The sequence below is a fragment of the Callorhinus ursinus genome, unplaced genomic scaffold (genome assembly GCF_003265705.2).
Source record: "Callorhinus ursinus isolate GAN/ISIS: 27379988/994484 unplaced genomic scaffold, GSC_fseal_2.0 scaffold25, whole genome shotgun sequence".
Classification (NCBI taxonomy): Eukaryota; Metazoa; Chordata; class Mammalia; order Carnivora; family Otariidae; genus Callorhinus; species Callorhinus ursinus.
The window spans coordinates 11,682,990-11,706,847 of NW_027397087.1; the positions used below are offsets into that span (position 1 = coordinate 11,682,990).

General features: G+C 40.7%; 1 protein-coding gene across 4 annotated transcripts; it reads left to right on the forward strand.

Moving 5' to 3' along the window:
• Positions 1-1,025: 1,025 nt before the first annotated feature.
• On the forward strand, positions 1,026-22,837 carry AFG2B (AFG2 AAA ATPase homolog B). 4 transcript variants are annotated; one of them, XM_025884274.2, is made up of 9 exons: positions 1,030-2,224; positions 3,708-3,893; positions 9,453-9,611; positions 12,652-12,861; positions 13,584-13,808; positions 16,028-16,031; positions 18,484-18,614; positions 19,809-19,934; positions 22,548-22,837. In XM_025884274.2, the coding sequence occupies exons 1-9, from the start codon at positions 1,130-1,132 to the stop codon at positions 22,713-22,715; spliced, it is 2,304 nt and encodes a 767-aa protein (XP_025740059.1). In that variant the 5' UTR covers positions 1,030-1,129; the 3' UTR covers positions 22,716-22,837. The 4 variants fall into 4 exon arrangements, 3 of the variants coding, with proteins under 3 accessions (XP_025740057.1, XP_025740058.1, XP_025740059.1); XM_025884272.2 differs by lacking the exon at positions 16,028-16,031 and having other exon boundaries at positions 1,027-2,224; positions 13,584-13,776; XM_025884273.2 differs by lacking the exon at positions 16,028-16,031 and having other exon boundaries at positions 1,029-2,224; positions 12,652-12,759; positions 13,584-13,776.
• The last annotated feature ends 1,021 nt before the right edge of the window (positions 22,838-23,858 follow it).

Genomic DNA, 23,858 nt, shown 5'->3' on the forward strand with positions numbered 1-23,858 from the left:
GAGGAAAACCCCAAAGTTGTATTATTAGGTGCTCAGAGGCCCAATAATGAAATTGAGACCAAAGAAATGACCAAGGCAGGCAGTTTTTACGCTTTTTAGACAAAAAGACAATAAATCTGTGAGGAATTGACAGGATAAAATAAAATAGATGTTTGGGAGCTTTAATTAGTAAGGAATTCAAAGTGGAATTTGGGCCGAGGTAGTAGATTAGTAAAAAAGGCACAAGGTTTGTTTCTACAGCTGTCTCAGCTTTAAAGTTCCTATCTCTGGTGATAAGGATGTCTTCTTCTTACTTCTTAGTACAGAGAGGGTACCTTTCACATGGGAGGTTTCTTTCTTGCTTTCCCGGGACAGTGGAGAGTCTGAGTGCCCTTGAACCAGCTGTTCCCCAGGCAGCTTCAATTCCAAATAATATGCCATTGTGGTACAGTTTGGCCCGCCTGCTAGTGGCCCCTACAGGAGTAAAGAATCTGAGCAGAATATATTGGTGTGCCACTAAATGTCAGATGGCCTGGTTTTCCTTCTCTTCTCTCTCCCAGGGATTGAAAATGCTACACTGTGCTTTTCTCTTGGCAATGCTGGTGATTTGCTATAGGAAAGGTATGCCTGGACCTTCTGAACATGTTAGAACCCAGATCCATGGGAGGCGCCAAGGCTGTATTTCTTAGCTACTCCAAGTCACCTTAGATATTAGCACCACAGCACTCCAAAATATTGTGCCCACAGAGACAGCTTAAGTTCGTTCACAAAGCGCTGGTGGTGATGCTCAAGTCTGAGAGCCAGGGAGAGTATGCTATGCGGGGGACTCTCTATATCACCTATGTATATGCTTAATGACCTCCTGAAGCTCGTTTATGAGGCCTCCCAGACACCCGTAACTAAAGCCTTTACCATACAGCCCTGGAATGGGCCAATGGGTTTCGTCAAATCCGACACCACAACATCAACTGCCTGAGCATCATCTAACTTTCCGATTGGCCCTTTCAGCCTTCACTCCTGGGCTAGCAACTGAGTCATCCCTGGCGCATGCGCGTCACCTGCTTCCGGCCGGGGACCGCGGTGTACCTGATTTTCCCGCCCGGGTGGAATTCCTGCCCCACTTTCCTCGGATTGGGCTTCTGTGTGTGCAATGGCTCCAGACTCGGGTTCCTTTCCCGAAGAGCCGCTCTTAAAGGTGCTACCCTTAGACGCTAGGGACCGGGGCACGCAGCGCTGTCGCCTGGGCCCGGCCGCCTTCCGCGCCTTGGGCGCACACTTGGGCTCGGCGGTGAAGATCTCTCTGCCCGACGGCGGCTCCTGTGTCTGCGCCGCCTGGCTGCGACGGGACGGAGCAGACGGCTTTGTGCAACTGGATCCGCAGTGTGCGAGCCCCGGGACGGCTGTGGGGGCTTCGGGGTTCCGGGGGAGTCTCAGTTTACGCAGCCTCCGCCTGGTGTCCTGCCCCTCCCTGCGGCTCCTCACCGTGTGGCCGGTGTTGCGGGAGCGGGCGGGCGCACCCGGTGCCCTGAATCCAGCCGCGGTGCTGGAGGCGGCGCAGGAGCTTCTGAGGAACCGACCGGTCTCCCGGGGCCACGTGGTGGCCGCTCCACCGGGGGCTCCCGGGCCCGTGGCCGCGCTGCACATCGTCAGCGGGGCGCCCAGCCCGGACCCGGCCGGGCTGGTCACCCCTCGCACCCGCATCAGTCTCAGCGGGGTGCCTCCGTCCGAAGCGGAGCCGCAGCCCGAGGTGCCCTTGGGGGGCCTTTCGGAGGCGGCCGACTCGCTGCGGGAGCTCCTCCGCCTCCCGCTCCGCTACCCCCGCACCTTGGCGGCCCTGGGGCTAGCAGTGCCTCGCGGGGTGCTCCTGGCGGGTCCCCCCGGCGTGGGCAAGACTCAGCTAGTGCGGGCCGTGGTCCGGGAAGCCGGCGCGGAGCTGCTGGCAGTGAGCGCCCCCGCGCTCCAGGGCGCGCGGCCCGGGGAGACCGAGGAGAACGTGAGGCAGGTCTTCGAGCGCGCGCGGGAGCTGGCCAGCCGCAGACCCACCCTCCTCTTCCTGGACGAGGTGGACGCGCTGTGTCCCCGTCGGGGCGGCCCACACCGAGCCGCCGAGAGCCGCGCGGTGGCCCAGGTGTTGACGCTGCTGGACGGCATCAGTGGGGACCGCGAGGTGGTGGTTGTGGCGTCCACCAACCGGCCAGACGCGCTAGACCCAGCGCTGCGCCGACCGGGGAGATTTGACCGAGAGGTAAGTAGGCCCGGGCTGTCAGCCCCTTGTCCCCGGAACCAAGGCCTCTTCTGGCTTTGGCTGGCTGCCCTGAGGGTTTTGCCACTTAGGTTTGGCAGTCGGGCTGGAGTCAGGGGCTTTTTGTAATGCAGAGAACACGTTCTCTGCCCTTGTGCGATCTGTGAGCCAGGACCTGTTTTAGCCCAGAGTCAAATTGTCCCGAGAAGCAAGGTGGCCTTTAGGGATTAATTTTGTTGTGCAGGTCCTGAAGATGAGTACAATCAGTGCCGTTAGTTTTTAAGGGAACTAGGTCAGCTGTAAGCATAGTAATTAAACTCTTGTGGATTTGGAATAAGAATTTAAAGTAGGATAGCCTCAAGAAATAAGTTTATGGAAATAAAAAGAAGGACGGAAAGAACTAAATCAAAGCAGGCATTAACTGTTCTGAATTTATTCATTCCTTGTGGGGACACCAGCATCCTGTCCCACAAGTGAGAAATTACCCACAATTGCTCCCTGAGTTGCCGGGAAGATTGAGTATTCAAAGCTGCCCTCTATTTTATAAACTTTAGTCTCAAATTGATTCTTGATTAAATAGTTTGAATAGTGATTAATTTAAGTGATGTTTGAACTTTGTGTCAGGATTCTAAAGAGATGGATAATAATTGCACACTGTTAGCTTAATCTTTGCAGAACTTGAGCAGATTTCTTTTTTGCACTATCTGGTACTTGTCTCCTGAATAAAATCCTTAAGGGCAAGGATCTAGACTATCTGGTTTACTGTTGCATCCCTGGCTCGCAGAACTTGGTAGGTTCTAAAAAATAACAAAATGTTGTTAAATGAATTACAGAGGGCCCCCAATTTAAAATGATTCGACTTAATGGTTTTTCAACTTTATGATGATCTGAAAGCCATACGCATTCAGTAGAAAACAGGCTAGTGATATGCAGTAAGATGCTCTCTTAAGCTCCTGGACAGCCACGAGATAATGAGGGTAAACAATCAACATATTGACCACCATTTTATACCCATACAAACATTCTGTTTTTCACTTTCAATACAGTATTTAATAAGTTTTATGAAATATTCAAAACTATTATAAAATAGGCTTTGTGCTAGATGATTTTGACCAACCGTAGGCTAATGTAAATACTCTGAGCACATTTAAGTTGGCAAGGCTAAGCTGTGATATTTAGTAGGTTAGGTATATTAAATGCATTATCCACTTACTGTAATTCCAACTTAACGATGAATTTATTGGGACGTAACCCCATCTTAAGTTGAGGAAGATCTATATGTAATTTTCATCGTGCAACTGTCTAGCTATTGTTACTCCTCTGGAAAATTAGGATTTTAATATATTCAGAATCTGTGGTATGCTTAAGGGTACATAGTTCTGCTTCCAAATTTGTTTACTAAGTTATACACATTTGAGAGGATAAAAATACTTCATAATATTTTAAACTGTGGAAACTAATTTTTCTTTTTTTGCTTTGCATACAGGTTGTCATTGGGACTCCCACACTTAAACAAAGAAAGTCAATACTCCAAGTGATTACCTCAAAGATGCCCATTTCCAGTCAAGTCGATTTGAGCCTCCTTGCAGAAATGACAGTTGGCTATGTTGGTGCAGACCTGACTGCACTTTGTAGGGAGGCTGCCCTGCATGCGCTCCTTCATAGTGAGAAGGTAGGAAGTATTGATGTGTGACCCTGTATGTTGATCTTTTCATTACTATAACAAACTAATTTAGGGATTAAACAAGTGGTAAGTACATTTTCTTGGAACTTTAAATACCTTTCACAGCTGGTTCTTACATATATTTTTACATCTCATCTCCCCGGGACTAGCATATGACTGAAAGTGGGGATGGAGGGCTGAGTCTTCCAGGTCTACTAGGGCATGTTCCCTCATTCCCATAGTAACTCCCTAGTGCCAAAGCTCAGAGCAGCCAGGAAAAAGACAGTGTGGCCCCAGAAGAGTCAAACATATTTCTCTTTAATTTTTCTTTATTTTGAAGCAATCTCAGACTTAGAGAAAAGTGGCAAAAATAGTACAAAGAATTTCTGTATAACTTTACCCAGATTCTCCAAATGTAGCATTTTACCAGTTTTACTTTATCTTTTCCTCTTCATCTGTGTTTTTATATATAGATATATTTCTCTTCTTTTATATATATATACACACACACACACACACACACACACATATGTATATAATGTGAGACATTTGGGAATATACTGCAGCCATGATGGCCCATTAACCTTAAAATCTTATGTGTATATTTTCTACAAACAAAGACTTTAACCACAGTACAGTTATCAAGATGAGGAAATTAATACTGACATACTTTTACCTAATATCTATAGACCTTATCCAAATTTCACTATCTGTCCCATAATTTCCTTTATAGCAAAAATTTTAAAAGAAAATAGTAATCCAAGATTACACATTGCATCTAGTTATCATGATTTCTTAGTGTTTTGTTTTGTTTTGTTTAAGATTTTATTTATTTATTTTTGAAAGAGAGAGACAGCATGAGCAGGAGGGGCAGAGGGAGAAGGAGAGAGAGAATCTCAAGCAGATTCCCTGGAGTCTGACACGGGGCTCAATTCCAGGACCCTGAGATCATGACCTGAGCTGAAACCCAAGAGTCAGATGCTTAATCAGCTACACCACCCAGGCTCCCGAGTATTCTTTAATCTAGAACCATTCTTTAATCTTTCTTTTATGGCTACCTTTTTAATTTTAATTTTTAATTTTTTTAAAGATTTTATTTGTTTATTTGAGAGAGTGCGTGCAAGCTGGGGGAGGAGCAGAAGGAGAGGGACAAGCAGACTCTGTGCCTGGTGTGGGGCCCGATGTGGGGCTGGATCCCACAACCCTGAGATCATGACCTGAGCTGAAACCAAGAGTTGGTTGTTTAACCGACTGAGCCACCCAGAGATAGGGCTAATTTTTTAAGACTACAGGTCGTTTATTCTGTAAACTATTCCTTAGTTTGGGTTTGACTGATGTTTCCTCATGATTTGATTCAGCTTTGCATTTTGGGCAGGAGGATCACAGAAATACTGTGTTCTCATTGCATCTGTTTTTTCCTTTCTTATTAATAAATCAATATTTTGTGGGGAAGATAACCTTTTCTAACCCAGGAGAAGATTGGGCGCCTGGAATTTTTATTTAAATTTATCTTTGAGGGGCCCCTGGGTGGCTCAGTCAGTTAAGTGCCTGCCTTCAGCTCAGGTCATGATCCCAGCATCTTGGAATCGAGCCCCGTGTCGGGCTCCCCATGCTTCTCCCTCTCCTCCCTGCTCGTGCTCTTTCTTGCTATCTCTGTCGCTATCTCTGTCTCTCTCAAATAAATAAATAAAATCTTTAACTTTGTCCTTGATATTGAAATCTTTAATTCATGACTACCTTTCTTAGAAATATTTAGGATGTTAGCTTAAATATAATAGTTTTCAACACTATGCATTGGAAAATCTCTTCACCTTATATGTAATAAGTAATCCGTAATCCCTAAACCCCTTCAGAAAAAAATTAATTTCAGTACCCTGAGGATTCTGAGATGAAGTTTTCAATCTCTGTTGTAACTATTACAACATTAAAATTGTCCTTTGATCTTGTAATTTTAAAAACCAATTTGAGTTTGTTTAAATTATAAAAGGATGATTTATCATCCAAAGTTTTAAGAACCTTTTTACCTACATAATTTACATCTTTCCTCATTTCCATTTATTTTTACACGTACAATGAAGGTGGGGAAGGAGTTATGTGAACTTGTAAGTTCTCTTCTGGGTTTAGAATCAAAGCTGCTTGAACATTGAATGACACTTCTCATGCGTAGAGGTGTGAGACTCTATGCCTTATGAAGGGAGGAGGAGAGTACCAGGGGCTGGGAAGGGAGATTTACATGTAGGATTCCCTCTGCTTTGAGGTTCCAGGTTTGACCTTAAGCACCCTGGCTTAGGTGGACCAGCCAGCTGCTACTTCAGGAGGGGCCTGCCCAGCCATATTTACAAGTGATGACTGAGTTCATAAACAACTAAGGGAAGTGGAAGGAAGAAGGGACAGGAATCTGGGAAGGTACTGGCTTCATCTTTTTCTTCTTTGCCCCTCAGACAGATGAGGGGCTGTTGCTACCAGGGCAGACAAGGAATGTGTTAAAGAATTTGATATGAGAGTAAATCTTAAATATAATACAGATATTATAAATGTAAGCAGTTTTTAACAAAACATCTGCTTCACTAGAATGATCAAAGAAATTACAAGAAAGATTCTCTATAATAAAGTGAAGATGACTTTTTTTTTTTTTAAAGATTTATTTATTTATTTTAGAGAGAGTCTTAAGCAGACTCCATGCTGAGCTTGGAGCCCAAGGCGGGGCTGGATCTCACAACCCTGATTTCAAGACCTGAGCCAAAACCAAGAGCCCTGTGCTTAACCAACTGCGCCACCCAGGCGCCCCAAACACAGCCTTTCTAAGCATAACATAAAACCTATTGGTCAAAAAGGAAATGATTTATTAATTTGATCATTTGGGGATAGCAAAACAATACATAAACAAAGACGAGACAGACTGGGAAAAATACTTTTGGGCTATGACAAAAGGACCAATTACCTTGATATAGAAAGAATTCTCACAAATCAGTAAGACCAACAATCCAAGGAAAAATGGGTAATAAGATAAGAACAGGTAGTAGACAGTAAAAGGATTACAAATAGCCAGTAAACATGAAAATCCTCAACTTTACTTTCTTTAAAATATCTTTCAGGGGCACCTTGGTAGCAGAGTCGGTTTACCGTCCAACTCTTGGTATTGGCGCAGGTCTTAATCTCAGGGTCGTGAGATCAAGCCCCTCCTCGGGTGTGCTCAGTGCAGAGTATGCTTGAGATTCTCTCTCCCTCTCCGACATGCACTCTGTCTCACTCTCTCTCTAAAATAAATCAATAAACCTTAGTTATATGTGCTGCCAAAGTGAACAATAAATAAATTTTTTAAAAAAATTAATCTTTTTTTAACTCTTTATTTTGAAATAGTTAAAAAGTTTAGGGAAAGTTGCAAAATAGAGAAGTCCTGCTAAACCCTCCATCCAGATTCATCAATTTTTAACATTTTGCCAAATCAGCTTTATCATTCTCTCTCTCTTTCTCTGTCTCTAAATGTATATGTATACACATATTACTTACTTTTTCTGAATCAATTGAGGATGGGTTGCATACATCATAAACCATTCATTATCCATTTCCTAAGAAAAAATATGTCCCCATATGAGACCATAGTGTGGTTATGTATAATCATTATACTCAGGAAATTTAACACAGAAAACATCATCAGATCTACAGCCCGTACTCTGATTTTGGTAGTTGTCTTGGTCTTTTTAGCATTATTTTCCCCTCTAGTAAAAGATCTAGTTCGTTGTGTTTAGTTTTTAGTTTCTTTTAATCTACAATTCTCCTTTAGCTTTTTTTTTTTAAGAGGGAGAGAAAGTATGTGGGGTGGAGTGCAGAGGGGGAAGAGAATCCTAAGCAGGCTCCTGTCCAGCGTAGAGCCTGACACGGCTTGATCTCACAGCCCTGAGATTGTGACCTGAGCCGAAACCAAGAGTTGAAAGCTTAACTGACTGTGCCACCCAGGCGCCCCAGCTTTTTTTTTTAAGATTTTATTTATTCATGAGAGAGAGAGAGAGAGGCAGAGACAGAGGGAAAAGCAGGCTCCCCATGGAGCAGGGAGCCCAAAGTGGGACTCGATCCCAGGACCCTGGGATCATGACCTGAGCCAAAGGCAGCCGCTTAACCAACTGAGCCACCCAGGCGCCCCAGCTTTTTTTTTTTTTTTTAATGAGATATTTTACATTGACAGTTTTTAAGGATGCAGGTCAGTGATTTTATAAAATGTCTCTCAATTTGGGTTTGTCTAATATTTTTTCATAGATTCAGGTTACATATGCCGGTTTGGAATACTCCGTAAGTGATGGTGTGTCCTTCCTAAGGTATCACATGTGAAAGGACAAGATGTCTCCCTGCCCCTCATTGGTGATGTCCCTACTTAGTGATTGATGTGATCAACCAGTCAGGGTTTTGTCCAGTTTCTCCACTGTATAGCTGCTATTTTTCCCTTTGCAACTAATAAGAAATCTATGAGGAGGCCCTTTGAGATCACGTTCCTTGTCACACTTCCCCTCCCCTTGTTTTGCATCCATGAATTATTCTTGCCCCGATCAGTCTTTACTATATGTGATTGTAAAAACGCTGATTTTCTAATTCCATGTTCCCTCTACCTCACTCTTCAGATTGAAGAAATTAACACAATAGTGAGTACCATTTCCTCTGTCACACTGGCAGAAATTTAAAAGTTTGGTAATGCTCTCAGTGCCGGAGAGGTATGGGAAGAAGAGCTTTATATTAGTGGTGCAGCTTTGAGGGCAGTGTGGTAGTACCTGTCACAATTGTAAATGTGCATTCTACTTGGAGGAAATACTATATAAAATACTTGAACATGTGCACAAACATTTTCAGCTGTAGCTTTGTTTTTAATAACAAAAGACTGGAAACAATCTAATATTCAACAGAAGGATGCTGTTAAATTACGGTACCCTTATACAATGGTGTCTTTTGCAGTTGTCAAAAAGAGTGAGGTTGAACTGTATTAATTGATAAGAGAAGATTTCTAATATAAGTGAAAAATGCAGGATAGAGCGCCTGGGTGGCTCAGATGGTTAGGCGTCTGCCTTCAACTCAGGTCATGATCCCAGGGTCCTGGGGTCAGGTCCCACATCGGGCTCCCTGCTCCTTGGGAGCCTGCTTCTCCCTCTGCCTCTCTCTCTCTCTCTCTCTGTCTCTCATGAATAAATAAATAAAATCTTAAAAAAAAAAAAAAAAGAGTTGCAGGCTCTGCCACCAGAGCCAGAAAAAAAAAAAAAGCAGGTTAATTGGTACAGCAGGGTCCCACTTATGTATCTGTTTGAAAGGATGTATATATCCGGACTGTCGTAAAACATACTGCTGGAGTACATAGGAAACGGTTGCCATCCTCTAGAGATGCACAGTGGAGAAAGCTGGGGGAGGAGACATTTAATTCTTTTGTCTTGTGTATGAAAGATTTTTTATAATGATAAAATAGATTTATAAATTCAAAGGAAGGTTTTTTGTGTTTTTTTTTTTTTTAAATAATTGTGCTCCTATACCACAAAAAAGGCCCACGTAATTTTTGGTCTTGATTTTGTTTTTGGGGGCATATTTCTTCAGAACAAGGACAACCCAGCTGTTGATGAAGCAGACTTCCTTGAAGCTTTTAAAAAGATTCAACCCTCATCATTTCGAAGTATCGTTGGACTGATGGACATCAAGCCTGTTGGCTGGGAGCAGATTGGTGGCCTCGAAGATGTCAAACTGAAGTTAAAACAGGTGATCGAGAGAGTTTGCTTACGCCAGTAGAATGGTAGGGTTTAAGTGTGCCACTTTTGTGATGAAGACAAATCGCAGTTGCCAAGACTATCTTGGCTGCCATCAGTCTTGCCATCCTAACGTCACAATGCAAGGGGCCCTTTTTAGTCCTGGTTTAACTGGCCTTCTATAGGCATCAAATACCATTTTTCATACTTTCCTACCTCACCTTTCTTCTGTTTGTTTTTGCTTTACAGGCTTTATCATCTGAATGGGATCAGCAGACTTCTCTGTAGAGGGCCGGAGAGTAAATATTTTAGGCTTTGTGGGCCATCCAGTCTCTATTGCAACCACTCAGCTCTGTCTTCATGGCACGGAGGCAGCGGCAGTCATAGATAATTCGTAATCATTACTTGTGTTCTGGTAACTTTATTTATGGACACTGAAATCACATAATTTTCACGTCACGATATATTCTTTTGATTTTTTTTTCCGAGCATTTAAAAATATAAAAATGGTTCTTAGTTTGTGGGTGGTAAAATATAGATTTTTAGTTTGTAGGCCTGAGTTTGCCCTGGACTGGTAAAAGCACAAAATTATAATACACAGTATGGCCTGGGGGCCTACTGGTTCTCACTGTGGATGCTGAGGGACACAGCTTTCCAGAGGCTCTCACTTGCATTTCAGTTTCAGAAGTTAATTTTGTTAATTTACCTCCAGGTGATCCTGCCATAAAGAACTAGGTTTCTCTAACTGCACATACAAAAGACTGACTTATAAATATCACTATAATTTATTCATCTTAACTAGAAGCTATTTCTGCATTGAATCATAGAATCCTTGTGTCCGTGGATCAGTGCATTTATGATATTCCCTAATTTTTTACATGCATTGTCTCATTTACTCTTCATGAAGTACATGAGAGATTAGCTACACCTTCCTGTTGCAAACACTCTTTTGAGATGGTAAGCTTTCCTGCCTTTCTGAACGCTCCTTTCTCATACTTTAAATGTTAGTGCCCCAAGCTCCTGGGAGGCCTCTTGTTGCATTCTGTGAGTCCATGATCTCGATATCCAGGGCTTCAACTGTCCCCTGAAAACTGTTAACTCGAAAATCTTTATATCCAGTGCAGGTAGTTCTTTTGATCATCAGAATGGTTAGCTGCTTGCCTACCAGGTAACTTACAGGGATCTCAAACTCAGCATGTCTAAAACTCAGCTAAGGAGTCCCACCACCATACCTGGATTCTCTACCTTTGTGAATACAGCCAGCCACCGATGTCATAAGTCAGAAACCCGTCTTCTAGGGGTGATTGGGTGGCTCAGTTGGTTGAGCGTCTGACTCTTCGTTTCAGCTCAGGTCATGATCTCAGGGTCATGGGATCGAGCCCCATGTTGGACTCTGTGCTCAGTGCAGAGTCTGCTTCAGATTTTTTCTCCCTCTCCCTCTGCTCTTTCTCCTCCCCACTCATGCTCTTGCTCTCTCAAATAAATAAAAGCTTAAAAAAAAGAAAAAAGAAACCCATCTTCTAAATGCCTGGGTCCTGTTATATGTATATGTAACTTCCCCTCTGGATTTAGAACATAGCCCCTACATAAAAGAGTTACATTTTATGTTTCAAATCCATCCCTTTGACACCATTGCCACTGCTTGTGACACATCAGGCTTTATTATTTTTGTAGTCTGGGTCATTCCAAGAGACTTCTAACTGGTCTCCCTCCTCTGGTTTTATTTCTTTCCAGTCCATTCCCCATACTGCTTCCTCAATGTTGACTGAAACTTTCAAGGTGCAGCACAGTCTGACTCCTTCCACTTCCAACTCTATTGTTCCTTGCTTCCCCTGTTCTCCCCCTCTGTTCCTGCTTACTGATGAGATGAATTAGAGTTTCATGTGTCTCTGTGTGTACTGTTCTTCTCTGTGGAATGCCCTTTACTGGCCTCATTGTTAGTTTACCAGTCTGTCTCCACAACTAAAATCTGGGTTCCCTTGGTACAGGGATCTTATCTTTTGTTGTAGAAAAGCAATACATCAGTAGTTAAGAGTTTGTACTTCTTGATCTACGCTGCCTGGGGTCAGTCTCAGTTCTGCTTGCCTCTCTAGAAATAAGACCTGGGCAAGTTACTTAACTTTTGTAAGCCTGAGCTTCTGCATCTGTAAAATTATGATGATAATAAAATCACCTACCTCGGGCGCCTGGGTGGCTCAGTTGGTTAAGCGACTGCCTTCGGCTCAGGTCATGATCCAGGAGTCCCTGGATCGAGTCCCGCATCAGGCTCCCTGCTCCGCGGAGAGTCTGCTTCTCCCTCTGACCCTCCCCCCTCTCATGTGCTCTCTCTCTCTCTCTCATTCTCTCTGTCTCAAATAAATAAATAAAAAATAAATAAATAAATAAAATAAAATCACCTACCTCAGAGGTAAAGGGGACTTGTTTACTATTTAGTTAACATTTGTGGAGTGCCAACTTTGTGAAGGTGTCATTCTATGTATGGCTATTTAGAGGTCAACTTTATTTACATTCTAGCAGGAGCAGAATGACAAAATCAACATGGAAAAATTGTTTCAGATAGTGAATGAGTAAGAGCTCCCAAAGTAAAAGATGGGCAGTAGCGTAGAGTGGCTGGGGGGTGGGGGTGGGTGTACTGCTTTAGAGTGGTTAGGGAAGACCTCTCCAAGGAAATGACATTTGAGCTGAGACTGAATGATGATGGATGGCCACATAGAGAACTTGAAGGAGTGTTCAGATAGAGAATAGCAAATAAAGGCCCTAAGATGGGAACAGAAAGGGTGTTTGGGAAATAGGCTATGTAGAGCCTTATAATGACTGGCAGGAAGGATTTGGATTTTATTCTAATTCTGTTGGGAGGTCATTGAAGGATTTTAAGCAGGAAATGATATGACCTGACTTAGGTTATAAGATCACTGGTTGGTGCATGGAGAATGGACTGCATTTCCAGCTTATAACAGATACCTAAGAATTATTGAGTGGACAAATGAATTTACTGAATTATTTGATGTTTTATCATTACACTAAAATAACTGTCTCTTTTTGTGTACCTACAGAGTATCGAGTGGCCTCTAAAATTCCCTCAGGAATTTGTCCGGATGGGCCTGACACAACCAAAGGGAGTTCTCCTGTACGGTCCCCCTGGATGTGCTAAAACCACCCTGGTGAGGGCGCTGGCCACAAGCTGTCATTGTTCTTTTGTTTCCGTGAGCGGTGCTGATCTCTTTTCTCCTTTTGTTGGAGACTCAGAAAAAGTCTTGTCTCAGGTTTGTTTGTTCATTTTCCCCCATGTAGTTAAGTGTCCTTTTGAATTTTCATGGCATGCTTTAAGGATAAACCTTAGTTATTAAAAATATTACTGGCCTTTTTATTAATTAGAAAAGTTATATAGATTATAGAAAATTTAGAAAATGTAGGGAAGTGTTAGATAAATTCTTTGTAAACTCTCTACCTACTGTTAACATTTTGGTGAATTTGCTTTATTTTTTTGTTTTTCTTTTAGAATTGAGGGTAAATTATGTCTTTTTTTTTTCTTTTTTTAAAGATTTTATTTATTTATTTGAGAGAGAGAATGAGAGATAGAGAGCACGAGAGGGAAGAGGGTCAGAGGGAGAAGCAGACTCCCCACTGAGCAGGGAGCCCAATGTGGGACTCGATCCCGGGACTCCAGGATCATGACCTGAGCCCAAGGCAGTCGCTTAACCAACTGAGCCACCCAGGCGCCCTAAATTATGTCTTTATCATGATTTTTTGATCATTATCACTTTTAAAACTCCATAGTTTAAGTATTTTTTGAAAATATGATTTTTAATCTGTATGTAATACTGAGTTGTTTCTTGTTCTATGTATTCATTCCTCAATTCTTAGACACTTAGCATCTTTCTCTTTTTATATTTTAAAAGTTATAAGTAGTAATACAGAAAGCATATATTCACTGGAATATTAAATAATGTGTGGCTTTTCAATAATTTCATTTTCCTAAACAAAGGTATTTCGACAAGCAAGAGCAAATACTCCAGCAATTGTGTTTTTGGATGAGATTGATTCAATCTTGGGCTCTCGATCCATCAGCAAAACAGAATGTAATGTTCAAGAACGTGTTCTTTCTGTTCTTCTAAATGAATTAGATGGTGTGGGACTGAAGACTATAGAGAGAAGAGGAAGTAAATCCGATCAACAGGGTAAATACAAGGAGCTGAAAAAAAATGAAGAGGTATTTATTAGCCAGAATATACCAAAAACCCAGGCCAGCATTAAATACATTGCATATACACTAGCTTTTCCTATGCTGGATGCATCTCATAGAACGAATTATATAATTTCAGTTTGACTCTGTTAGGATTTCTGCAGGCCTGCTAAAAATTGTGATTTGGCTAGGAAGGAGGTAAATTTTATAATAAGTTATCTTAAATATATATGAATGTGAATTTTATTTTTCCTAAGATTTAGAAACATAACTTTACATATTGCTAATAGAAAAGGGAGTTTATTCTTATTTTTATATCCTGAAGAACCAGTGTTCATCCCTTTCTAAAAATTTTTATATGAAACAAAACAAAACATTGTAATTACTAATGATCTTAGTAATTTAAAAACTTCCAATTTTCTTGAGTAATGGGTTTCCCTAGTTATAATGAAATGAAAATGACCTTTGGAAGTCCCTTCCTCCCTTTCTGAGTCTCTTTCTAAATAGAGTTTGATATCCTTAAGTTATCCAATGGATAATTTTTCTTTTATTCTTTCATTGTTTTTAACCTTGTTTCCCATTTAAAAAATCATTCCATGGAAGGAGAGTCTTACAGCTCTTAAGAACATATGACACTAGAATTTGAGGGGACCCGTGTGGTATTCTAATGAAATTTTCTCATAATGCAGGAATTCCTTCTATAATATCTGACCAGTATTTAGTCAGCCTCTGCTAAAATACTTGGAGATATAGGGAACTCACTACTTTGAGAGATCACATTACAGGGGAACCACTCTGATTATTCAGTTCAATTTAAAAGAAATTTTTTTTTAATTCCAGTGTAGTTAACATACAGTATTATATTAGTTTCAGGTGTACAATACAGTGATTCCACAATTCCATATATTACTCAGTGCTCATCGAGATAAGTGTACTCTTTAATCCCCATCACCTATTTCCCCCATCCCCCACCACCTCCCCTCCCCTCTGTTTGTTCTCTATAGTTAAGAGTCTGTTTTTTGTTTTGTCTCTCTTTTTTTTCCTTTGTCTGTTTGTTTTGTTTCTTAAATTCCACATATGAGTGAGATCATATGGTATTTGTCTTTCTCTGACTGGCTTATTTCACTTAGCATTATTCTATACTGTCTAGAGCCATCCATGTTGTTGCAAATGGCAGGACTTCATTCTTTTTTATGTTTGAATAATATTCCTGTGTGTGTGTACACCACATCTTCATTGATGGACACTTGGGCTGCTTCCATAATTTGGCTATTATAAATAATGCTGTAGTAAACATGGGTTTGCATATATCCCTTCGAATTAGTTTTCATAGTCTGGGTAAATACACAGTAGTATGAGTGCTGGATCATAGGGTAGTTCTGTTTTTAATTTTTTGAGGACCCTCCATACTGTTTTCCACAGTAGCTGCACCAGTTTGCATTTCCACCAGCAGTGCACAAGGGTTCCTTTTTCTCTATAACGCTTGTTGTTTCTTGTGTTCTTGATTTTACCTATTCTGACAGGTGTGAGGTGAGATCTCATTGTGGTTTTGATTTGCATTTCCCTGATGATGAGTGATATTGAGCTTCTTTTCATGTATCTGTTAGCCATCTGTATATCTTTTTTTTTTTAAGATTTTATTTATTTGAGAGAGAGAGAATGAGAGACAGAGAGCACAAGAGGGAAGAGGGTCAGAGGGAGAAGCAGACTCCCCACTGAGCAGGGAGCCCGATATGGGACTCGATCCTGGGACTCCAGGATCATGACCTGAGCCGAAGGCAGTCACTTAACCAACTGAGCCACCCAGGCGCCCCGCCATCTGTTTGTCTTTAGAGAGATGGTCTGTTCATGTCTTTTGTCCATTTTTAAATTGGATTATTTGTGTGTATGTTATGTAAGTTCTTTATATATTTTGGGTACTAATCCTTTATTGAATATGTCATTTGTAAAAATCTTCTCCCATACAGTAGGTTGTCTTTTAGTTTTGTTGATTATTTCCTTTGCTGTGCAGAAGCTTTTTATTTTGATGTAGTCCCAATAGTTTATTTTCACTTTTACTTCCCTTGCATCAGGAGACAAGAAAGATGTTGCTATGGCTGGTGTCAGAGAAATTACTACCTGTGCTCTCTTCAAGGATTTTTATGGTTTCAGGTCTCACATTGAGGTCCTTAATCCATTTTGAGTTTATTTTTGTGTATGGTTTAAGAAAATGGTCCAGTTTCAGGGTGCCTGGGTGGCTCAGTCAGTTAGGCGTCCAACTCTTGATTTTGGCTCAGGTCATGGTGTCTGGGTCTTGAGATTGAGCCCTGCGTTGGGCTCTGAGCTCTGCTTAAGATTCTTTCCTTCTCCCTTTCCCTCTGCCTCTCTCCCTGCTCATATGCTCTCTCTCTCTCTCTTCCTCCCTTTCTCTCAAATAAATAAATAAATCTTTTTTTAAAAGAGCAAGAAAGTGGTCCAGTTTCATTCTTTTCCATGTTGCTGTCTGGTTTTCCCAACACCATTTGTTGAAGAGCCTTTTTCTCACTGCATATTCTTACCTCCTTTGTCAAAGATTTGTTGGCCGTATAATCGTGGGCTGATTTCTGGCCTTATTTCTGGGCTTTCTGTTTTGTTCTATTGATTTATGTGTCTGTTTTTGTGCCAGTACCACACTGTTTTGATCACTACAGCTTTGTGTAATATAACTTGAAATCTGGAATTGTGATGCCTCCAGCTTTGTTTTTCTTTTTCAAGGTTGCTTTGGCTATTTGGGGTCTTTTCTGGTTCCATACAAATTTTAGGATTGTTTGTTCTAATTCTGTGAAAAAGGCTATTGGTATTTTTATATGGATTGTGTTAAATCTATAGATTGCTGTGGGTAGTGTATGGGCATGTTAACAATATTTGTTCTTCAAATCCATGAGCATGGACTCTCTCTCTATTTGTATCATCTTCAGTTTCTTTCATCACTATTTTATAGTTTTCACAATACAGGTCTTTCACCTCCTTGGTTAAGTTTATTCCTAGGTATTTTATTATTTTTGGTATAATTGTAAGTGGGATTATTTTCTTAATTTCTCTTTCTGCTGCTTCATTATTAATGTATAGAAATGCAACAGATTTCTGTACATTGATTTTGTATCCTGTGACCTGAATTCATTTCTCAGTTCTGGTAGTTTTTTGGTAGAGTCTTTAGGGTTTTCTATATAGAGTATCATCTCATCTGCAAATAGTGGAAGTTTGACTTCTTTCTTGCTGTTTTGGATGTCTTTATTTCTTTTTGTTGTCTGATTGCTGTGGCTAGGAGTTCCAGTACTATGTTGAATAAAAGCGGTGGGGTGGACATCCTTGTCTTGTTCCTGACCTTAGGGAAAAAGCTCTCAGTTTTTTTACCATCGACTATGATGTTAGCTGTGGGGTTTTTTTTATATGGCCTCTATTATGCTGAGGTATGTTCCCTCTAAACCTACTTTGTTGAGGGCGCCTGGGTGGCTCAGTTGGTTAAGCGGCTGCCTTCGGCTCAGGTCATGATGCTGGAGTCCCTGGATTGGGTCCCGCATCGGGCTCCCTGCTCGGCAGGGAGTCTGCTTCTCCCTCTGACCCTCCCCCCCTCATGTGCTCTCTCTCTCTCTCATTCTCTCTCTCTCAAATAAATAAATAAAATCTTAAAAATAAATAAATAAAAATAAACCTACTTTGTTGAGAGTTTTTATCATGAATGGATGTTGTACTTTGTTAAATGCTTTTCCTGCATCTGTTGAAATGATCATATGGTTCTTGTTCTTTCTCTTATTGGTGTATCATGTTGATTGATCTGTGAATATTGAACCACGCTTGCATCCCAGGAATAAATCCCATTTGATCATGGTGAATGATTTTTATAATGTATTGTTGAATTTGGTTTGCTAGTATTTTGTTGAGGATTTTTGCATCTAATGTTCATCAGAGATACTGGCCTTTAGTTCTCTTTTTTCGTAGTATTTTTATCTGGTTTTGGGGTCAGGGTAATGCTGGCCTCATAGAATGATTTTGAAAGTTTTCCTTCCTCTTCTGTTTTTTGGGATAGGTTGAGAATAGGTTTTAACTCTTCTTTAAATGTTTGGTAGAATTCACCTAGAAGCCATCTGGTCCTGGACTTTTGTTCGTTGGGAGTTCAACAAACAATTTTGAATGCTTAGCATGTGTAAGGTTTTGCTCTGGCTGCTTTTCTGTATTTCTTATCTTTATCTAGGATTTATATATCTGCAGCTTATGTCATCATATTCCTACCTCTAGAAAGAAAAATAAAAAGCAAAGTAAATCTCTCTCTTGCAGGACATGAGAGCCAGAGTGATTCATAGCCATACGTCTTCACCTGTTAGTCACATGCTTTGTCTTTTCAAATCATCCACTTAGGTTATAATCATTCTTTGGGGCTCAGGTGCATTCAGTAGGTGTTCTCTGCTGTGGTATAAGGTTTTCCATTGGTTCCCATATCTCCCAGAGAGATGTCCCTCAGGACTGGCCAGTCCCTTCACCACACACAAAGTAGTTCTTTGATTAATAATTTGTTTTAGCATATGTTGATATCAGGAAGGTAGTCTGGATAGGAGATATAAACATTCCAGCCCCAAGGAAAGGATATGCTTATTTAAAAATAAATGGACCGTCTGATTTATAATTTCTTAAAAATTTAACAATTAACAGCTTACTGACATTAGTTTGTGTTGGTGTTTTCCCTCAGAGTTTCAAGAAGTTTTTAATAGAAATGTCATGATTGTTGCTGCAACAAATAGACCTGATGTATTAGATGATGCCTTGTTACGACCTGGAAGATTAGATAAGATTATCTATATACCACCTCCAGATGAAAAGGTAATCATTGTACGTGTTTAGTCTATGTGGGGATTCTTAACACATCAATGTCTGAGCTCTAAGGAGCCTAGCAGAATTGAATCCCAAACTAGATATATATGTATGTGGTACGTGTCTCATACTGAGTTCTGCAGTCTTCCCTTGCCTAGTGGGCCTTCATAAAAATCATAATTTTGATCTGCTTTTGCTGGATACTCTAGGCTTATTTTCAGAGAAACATAAGCCTATAAGTAAAGTAGTTCTACCTTATTTCATTGTTGTGGCAGACTCAAAATACCGAGTTTGTTAAGTATAATCACCATTGTTTTACAACTAGAATGGAGGAATCCTAAAGGGTTTAAAACATTTTGGAGATAATTTGCATCAGTATCCTTATTTTACAGTGGGAAAGTCTGAGATTAGAAAGATTACACAGTGTATCCATAGTCGAAGAATCAGTAAATCTTTGCCCTTAACATCCATAGCCACTGGCAGGGAATGGTTAAAGACGAAGAATGAATTTTTTCCTTCCTTCCTTAAAAAAAAATTAAATGTCTATTTATTTTTAAATTGTGTCTAGATAATTCATGTTTTTGCTTTTTTTATAAAGATTTTATTTATTTGAGAGAGAATGCCTTAAAAAATTAAATGTCTATTTATTTTTAAATTGTGTCTAGATAATTCATGTTTTTGCTTTTTTTTATAAACATTTTATTTATTTATTTGAGAGAGAGAGAGAGCATGAGAGGGGGGAGGGTCAGAGGGAGAAGCAGACTCCCTGCCGAACAGGGAGCCCGCTGTGGGACTCGATCCCGGGACTCCAGGATCATGACCTGAGCCGAAGGCAGTTGCTTAAGCAACTGAGCCACCCAGGCGCCCATGTTTCTTAAACCATGTCTGATAACACTGTTTGTACCCAGAACAGGGACTCATCATGTCTCTTAAAGAAATTTAGCTACAGTTGGCTATTTTAAAAATTTATTATAAAAGTATTAAAAGTTTATCATGTCATTGTTTTTACCATCATCGTATGAGCCATTGATGAGTTATTCTTTCTTACCTCTTCAGAAGTGATTCTTATTGTTTATTAAATAAATATATATACTTCCTCTGTAGTATGACAGGAAACACTAACTTAAGATATTTTAATAAAGCTTTGTGTGAGACGTAAATGTTATAAGATTATAAACATATTGTTTTTAATTTTTTTTCCAGGGCAGGCTTTCTATTTTGAAAGTCTGTACAAAAAACATGCCAGTGGGGCCTGATGTTTCCTTAGAAAACTTAGCAGCAGAAACCTGTTTTTTCTCTGGTGCTGATCTTGGAAACCTTTGCAAAGAAGTAAGTTAATTAGATCTTCATTCACTTGGCAGCATTTACTAAAAGATTCCTATGTGGCAAGCACTATGTAAGGTGAAACAGACAGCTAGGACCCCTCCCCTTCCCTTCCCTTCCCTTCCCTCCCCTCCCCTCCCCTCCCCTCCCCTCCCCTCCCCTCTCTTCCCCTCTCTTCCCCTCTCTTCCCCTCTCTTCCCCTCCTCTCCCTGAGCTTACAGGTTTGTGGCAGGTTGCAGAGAGGCAAATTGTAATACTGCATTGGCAATTGACAATATGTGATTAATCAGGAAGTTTAGGGTGTTATGGGAGCACCTGGGAAGGACATCGACCCAGACTTGGGGACATCAGAGAAGGCTTTGTGAGAGAGGGCATGTGTAAAGTAAAATTGGAAGGATGATGAGAGAGTTGACAAGGCTAAGGGAGGGACGCGGGGGGTGGTGTTGAGGCGGAGGGAACAAAATGTGTGGACGACTGGAGTGAGAGATAACATGACATTGAAGAGCTGGACAGTGGCCAGATCACACAGGTCCTTGTAAGCCACTTTAAGGGATTTAGACTTTATTTTGAGAACAAAAGAAGCCATCATAGATGTTTCTCTTTCCATAAACTTTTATTAAATATACTATTCAGAAAAATGTACAGATCATTAGGATATAGTTCATTGAATTAAAATAAAATGAACACACTTGTATAACTAGAGAGAGAACATTATCAGTGCCCTGGAAGCTTCTCTTGGGGCTTTCCCAGTCTCCCTCCCAAAAGGGAACCACACTCCTGACTTCCAGCACTGGAGATTAGTTTTGTCTGCTTTTGAACTTTATATAAATAGGACCATATATACTTTTATGTTTGCTTTTTTTTTTTTAAGATTTTTATTTATTTGACAGAGAGAGCGAGCGAGAGCAGGAACACAAGCAGTGGGAGTGGGAGAGGGAGAAGCAGGCTCCCCACTGAGCAGGGAGCCTGATGTGGGGCTCGATCCCAGGACCCCGGGATCATGACCTGAGCCGAAGGCAGATGTTTAACGACCAAGCCACCCAGGCGCCCTATGCTTGCTTTTTAATTCAAGATTATGTTTGTGAAATTCATCTATGGTTTTGCATATAGTGGTAGTTTGTGCATTTCCATCGCTTTGTAATATTCTGGTTTATGAATATACTGCATTTATTCATCCATTTTTTTGAACATTTGGGCTACTACTTTTTTGTTATAAATTATGCTGCTATGGGCCGACATCATGAACAACACAGTAACTATCCGGACCAGGAAGTTCATGACTAACCGACTACTTCAGCGGAAACAGATGGTCATTGATGTTCTTCACCCTGGAAAGGCAACAGTACCTAAGACAGAAATTCGGGAAAAACTAGGCAAAATGTACAAGACCACACCAGATGTCATATTTGTGTTTGGATTCAGAACCCATTTTGGTGGTGGCAAGACAACCGGCTTTGGCATGATTTATGATTCCTTGGATTTTGCAAAGAAAAATGAACCCAAACACAGACTTGCAAGACATGGCCTGTATGAGAAGAAAAAGACATCGAGGAAACAGCGAAAGGAACGCAAGAACAGAATGAAGAAAGTCAGGGGGACTGCAAAAGCCAATGTTGGTGCTGGCAAAAAGTGAGCTGGAGATTGGACAGCCGAAGGAGTAAAGATGCTGCAGTGGCTTTATCTGTGGTGGTTGTGCAGATTTTTCATGAGAGGATCAATAAACTAAGAATGTTAAAAAAAAAAAAAAAATTATTCTGCTATGGCGCCTGGGTGGCTCAGTTGGTAAGCAACTGCCTTCGGCTCAGGTCATGATACTGGAGTCCCGGGATGGAGTCCTGCATCAGGCTTCCTGCTCATCGGGGAATCTGCTTCTCCCTCTGACCCTCCCCCACTCTCCTGTGCTCTCTCATTCTTTTTCTCTCAAATAAATAAAATCTTTAAAAAAAAATTATGCTGCTATGAACAATCTTGCACGTGTCTGTTAGTACATACGTGTAGATATGTCTGTTTTATATATGTATATACCTACAAAGAAAATTGCTGTGTCATAGAGTATGTGTTTGATCTTTTCCTTTATGATCAGTGCTGTGTCCTGTTTAAAAACTCCCTACTGTGAGACCAGGAAGATAGTCTCTCATCTTTAAATATGTAAATGGGCTCACAGTTTATATATTTTGCTGCAACTTGCTTTTTCTTTTTTTCCATTTAAGGCTAGAATTTAACATAGAAGAAATAATGGTCTGTTAAGACAACTTTTAATCATCTTATTTAACTTTTTAATATTTTTAATGTCATGAATATTGGAATTCTAAGAAATGGGACTGAGGTTTTTACTCTCAGATTTTGAACTATTACCATAAATTGTGGGAGCGCCTAGGTGGCTCAGTCAGTTAAGCCTCTGCCTTCGGCTCCGGTCATGATCTCAGGGTCCTGGGATGGAGCCCCATGTTGGGGATCCCTGCTTCTCCCTCTGCCTCAGCCCCTCCTCCCTGTTTGTGCTCTCTCTCTCAAATAAATAAATAAAATCTTTAAAAAAAATTTCTTTAAAGTGTTACCATAATTTGTAAAAAAAAAAAAAATGAAGCGTATTAATTATTTCCTATTGTTTGTTTCTTATAGGCTGCCTTGCTGGCTCTGCAAGAAAATGGACTAGAAGCAACCACCGTGAAACAAGAGCACTTTCTAAAATCACTGAAGACTGTAAAGCCATCCTTAAGTCACAAGGACTTGACTTTATATGAGAACTTATTTCAGGAACAAGGATTTTCTAACTTAGAGGATATTTAAAAACTATGTTACATCCCTGACCAAGGATTAATTTAAGTGTAAATTTGCCCTGTAGCTTGCAGCTTCGCACTTTTAGAGTTTGTGTGTTATTTCATGTAAATAAAAAACTTCATACCTGATAAGCTAAAGTTCATCTTATTTCTAAAAAGTATATTAAAATACCATAATTTGGGAAGAAAGTATATGTAGACTTTTTTTTAAAGACTTTATTTGTCAGAGAGAGCACAAGCAAGGGGAGCGGCAGGCGGAGGGAGAAGCAGGCTCCCCGCTGAGCAGGGAGCCTGATGCGGGGCTCGATCCTAGGACCCTGGGATCATGACCTGAACCGAAGGCAGATGCTTAACTGTCTGAGCCACCCAGGTGCCCCTGATTTTTTTTTTTTAAGATTTTATTTTTAAGTAATCTCTACACCCGATGTGGAGCTCAAACTTATAACCCCGAGATCAAGAGTGCATATTCTACCAACTGAGCCAGCCAGGCACCCCTGTATGTTGATTTTTATAGTGGGAATGGTGGTTGCTTTTGTTTGTTTTGGGTTGATTGCTTTTTTTAACTGTATTTTGAAATAATTTCATACTTACAGAAAAGTCGCCAAGAATAATACAAAGAACTCTTATGTGCTCTTAAACCAGATTCACCAATTTTTAACCTTTTGCCATATTTGCTTTCTCTCTCCTTTTTTATATATACATACACACACATATACATATACACACATGGTATTTTTCAGAACTATTTTTTTTAAAGATTTATTTATTTATTTATTTGAGAGAGAGAGAATGAGAGATAGCACGAGAGGGAAAGAGGGTCAGAGGGAGAAGCAGGCTTCCCGCCGAGCAAGAAGCCTGATGTGGGGCTCGATCCCAGGACCCCGGGATCATGACCCGAGCCGAAGGCAGTCGCTTAACCAACTGAGCCACCCAGGCGCCCCAGAACTATTTAAGAATAGATTTTATGCATCATGCCCCTTTACCCCTCAATACTTCAGGGTTTATTTCTTTTCTTTTTCCCTTGAGATGTTATTTTTAAGTAATCTCTACATCCATTGTGGGGCTTGAACTCACAACCCTGAGAAAAAGAGTTGCATGCTCCACTAACTGAGCCAGCCAGGCACCCCTTCCGTATATATTTCTTATAAAGGTG

Bases quoted from the DNA above. Each gene is read 5' to 3' on its own strand.
- AFG2B (XM_025884274.2), top strand. From the start codon at position 1,130: ATGGCTCCAGACTCGGGTTCCTTTCCCGAAGAGCCGCTCTTAAAGGTG. The intron at 18,615-19,808 runs GTAATCATTGTA...TTTTTTTTCCAG, and splicing joins TACCACCTCCAGATGAAAAG to GGCAGGCTTTCTATTTTGAA. The intron at 19,935-22,547 runs GTAAGTTAATTA...TGTTTCTTATAG, and splicing joins TTGGAAACCTTTGCAAAGAA to GCTGCCTTGCTGGCTCTGCA.